Genomic DNA, 1,182 nt, shown 5'->3' with positions numbered 1-1,182 from the left:
ATGTTGAGTGTTCACGATTCCAAAGTTTATTGCGAATAAGAAAAAAAAATCAACAATAGGATCACATATTACTTCTCCGTCTCAGATTCAAAATATTTATCTTTCTTTTTTTCAGAATATTTATGTTCGACAGCTCTGGAAGACAAGTCTCAAGCTTTGGGTCACGAGGACGCAAAGACGGGCAGTTTCTGTGTCCAATCAGCATAGCTTTTAGTCATGTATCAAAGGAGGTCTTTATTTCGGGTAAATAAATATACGCTAAAATGAAGGTTTGATTCGGTGAGGAACATACGCATTACGTTGTATCCTGTATAAATATATTTGGTATAAACGTATATAGGCTCCAGAAGGCCAAAACTAGAAAGCACATCATGACCTTTGCTTCGTTTTCCGCAAACACGGAAACTAATCTAATTCCTTTCGCCTCTCCCAAGGGGCATCGCCACTAGGAGGGGGAGAAGGGCAGGGGTAACAGGGATCCTTGCCTCCCCTCCCCCTTAACACATTTCTATCACCTTTCAGTTATTTTTTTTTACTCAGAAATTCACAGATCATTGCGTTCACTATTGAAAACCTCCCCTGCCGCAGCCTCCGTCCTGAATCAGAAACCAAATTATTTCTTTCCTTTCCCGTTCTCCCCCAAAAAACAGACAAATGGAAACACTGCATCCACGTGTTCGATTCGGACGGGAACTTTATCCGTCAGTTGGGGCGAAAAGGGAAAGGTTTCGGACACTTCATTTCCCCCGAGGGCATTGCCACTGATCGCTTCGGGAGAATCTACGTGGCCGATACGTGCAATCATCGTGTACAAGTAAGGGAGCGATTTATGTGCTTCTGTTTGATATTATTATTGTGGTCGATACTAGGTACTCATCGCGTACAAAGTCTGGAAGCGATTTATGTACTTCTGTTTGTTAACGTTATTTGTAGAATGACTATTATTATATTATGGATATAGTTCCTGCAAATATATATGTTTTACCCATACGTATAATCGTCTTTAACAAGTAGAAAAATTCGCAAGGTTTGGTGTGTTATTATTTGTTATTGCGAAGTTGCCAGTTATTATCATTATTTTCTGAATTTAATGATTCGTGTAACCATCATACAAGTAAGCAAATGATTCGCAGCTTTTTTGTTCGATTATTTGCCATTGTATTTTAATGTGTTCTTGCTGAC

At 39.3% G+C, this 1,182-nt stretch overlaps 1 protein-coding gene across 2 annotated transcripts in view; it reads left to right on the top strand.

Moving 5' to 3' along the window:
* LOC119587961 (RING finger protein nhl-1-like) overlaps positions 1–1,182 on the top strand; it is a gene marked incomplete in the record, with an annotated part of 37,992 nt that overhangs the window by 33,402 nt on the left and 3,408 nt on the right. For both annotated transcript variants that reach the window (XM_037936672.1, XM_037936673.1), the window contains 2 exon segments: positions 116–243; positions 651–814. In XM_037936672.1, the coding sequence (XP_037792600.1) occupies positions 116–243; positions 651–814 (292 nt within the window).

The sequence above is a fragment of the Penaeus monodon genome, chromosome 23, assembly GCF_015228065.2.
Source record: "Penaeus monodon isolate SGIC_2016 chromosome 23, NSTDA_Pmon_1, whole genome shotgun sequence".
Lineage (NCBI taxonomy): Eukaryota > Metazoa > Arthropoda > Malacostraca > Decapoda > Penaeidae > Penaeus > Penaeus monodon.
The sequence above is the reverse complement of the archived record's forward strand: the minus strand, read 5'-3'. Positions and strand labels throughout refer to the sequence as shown.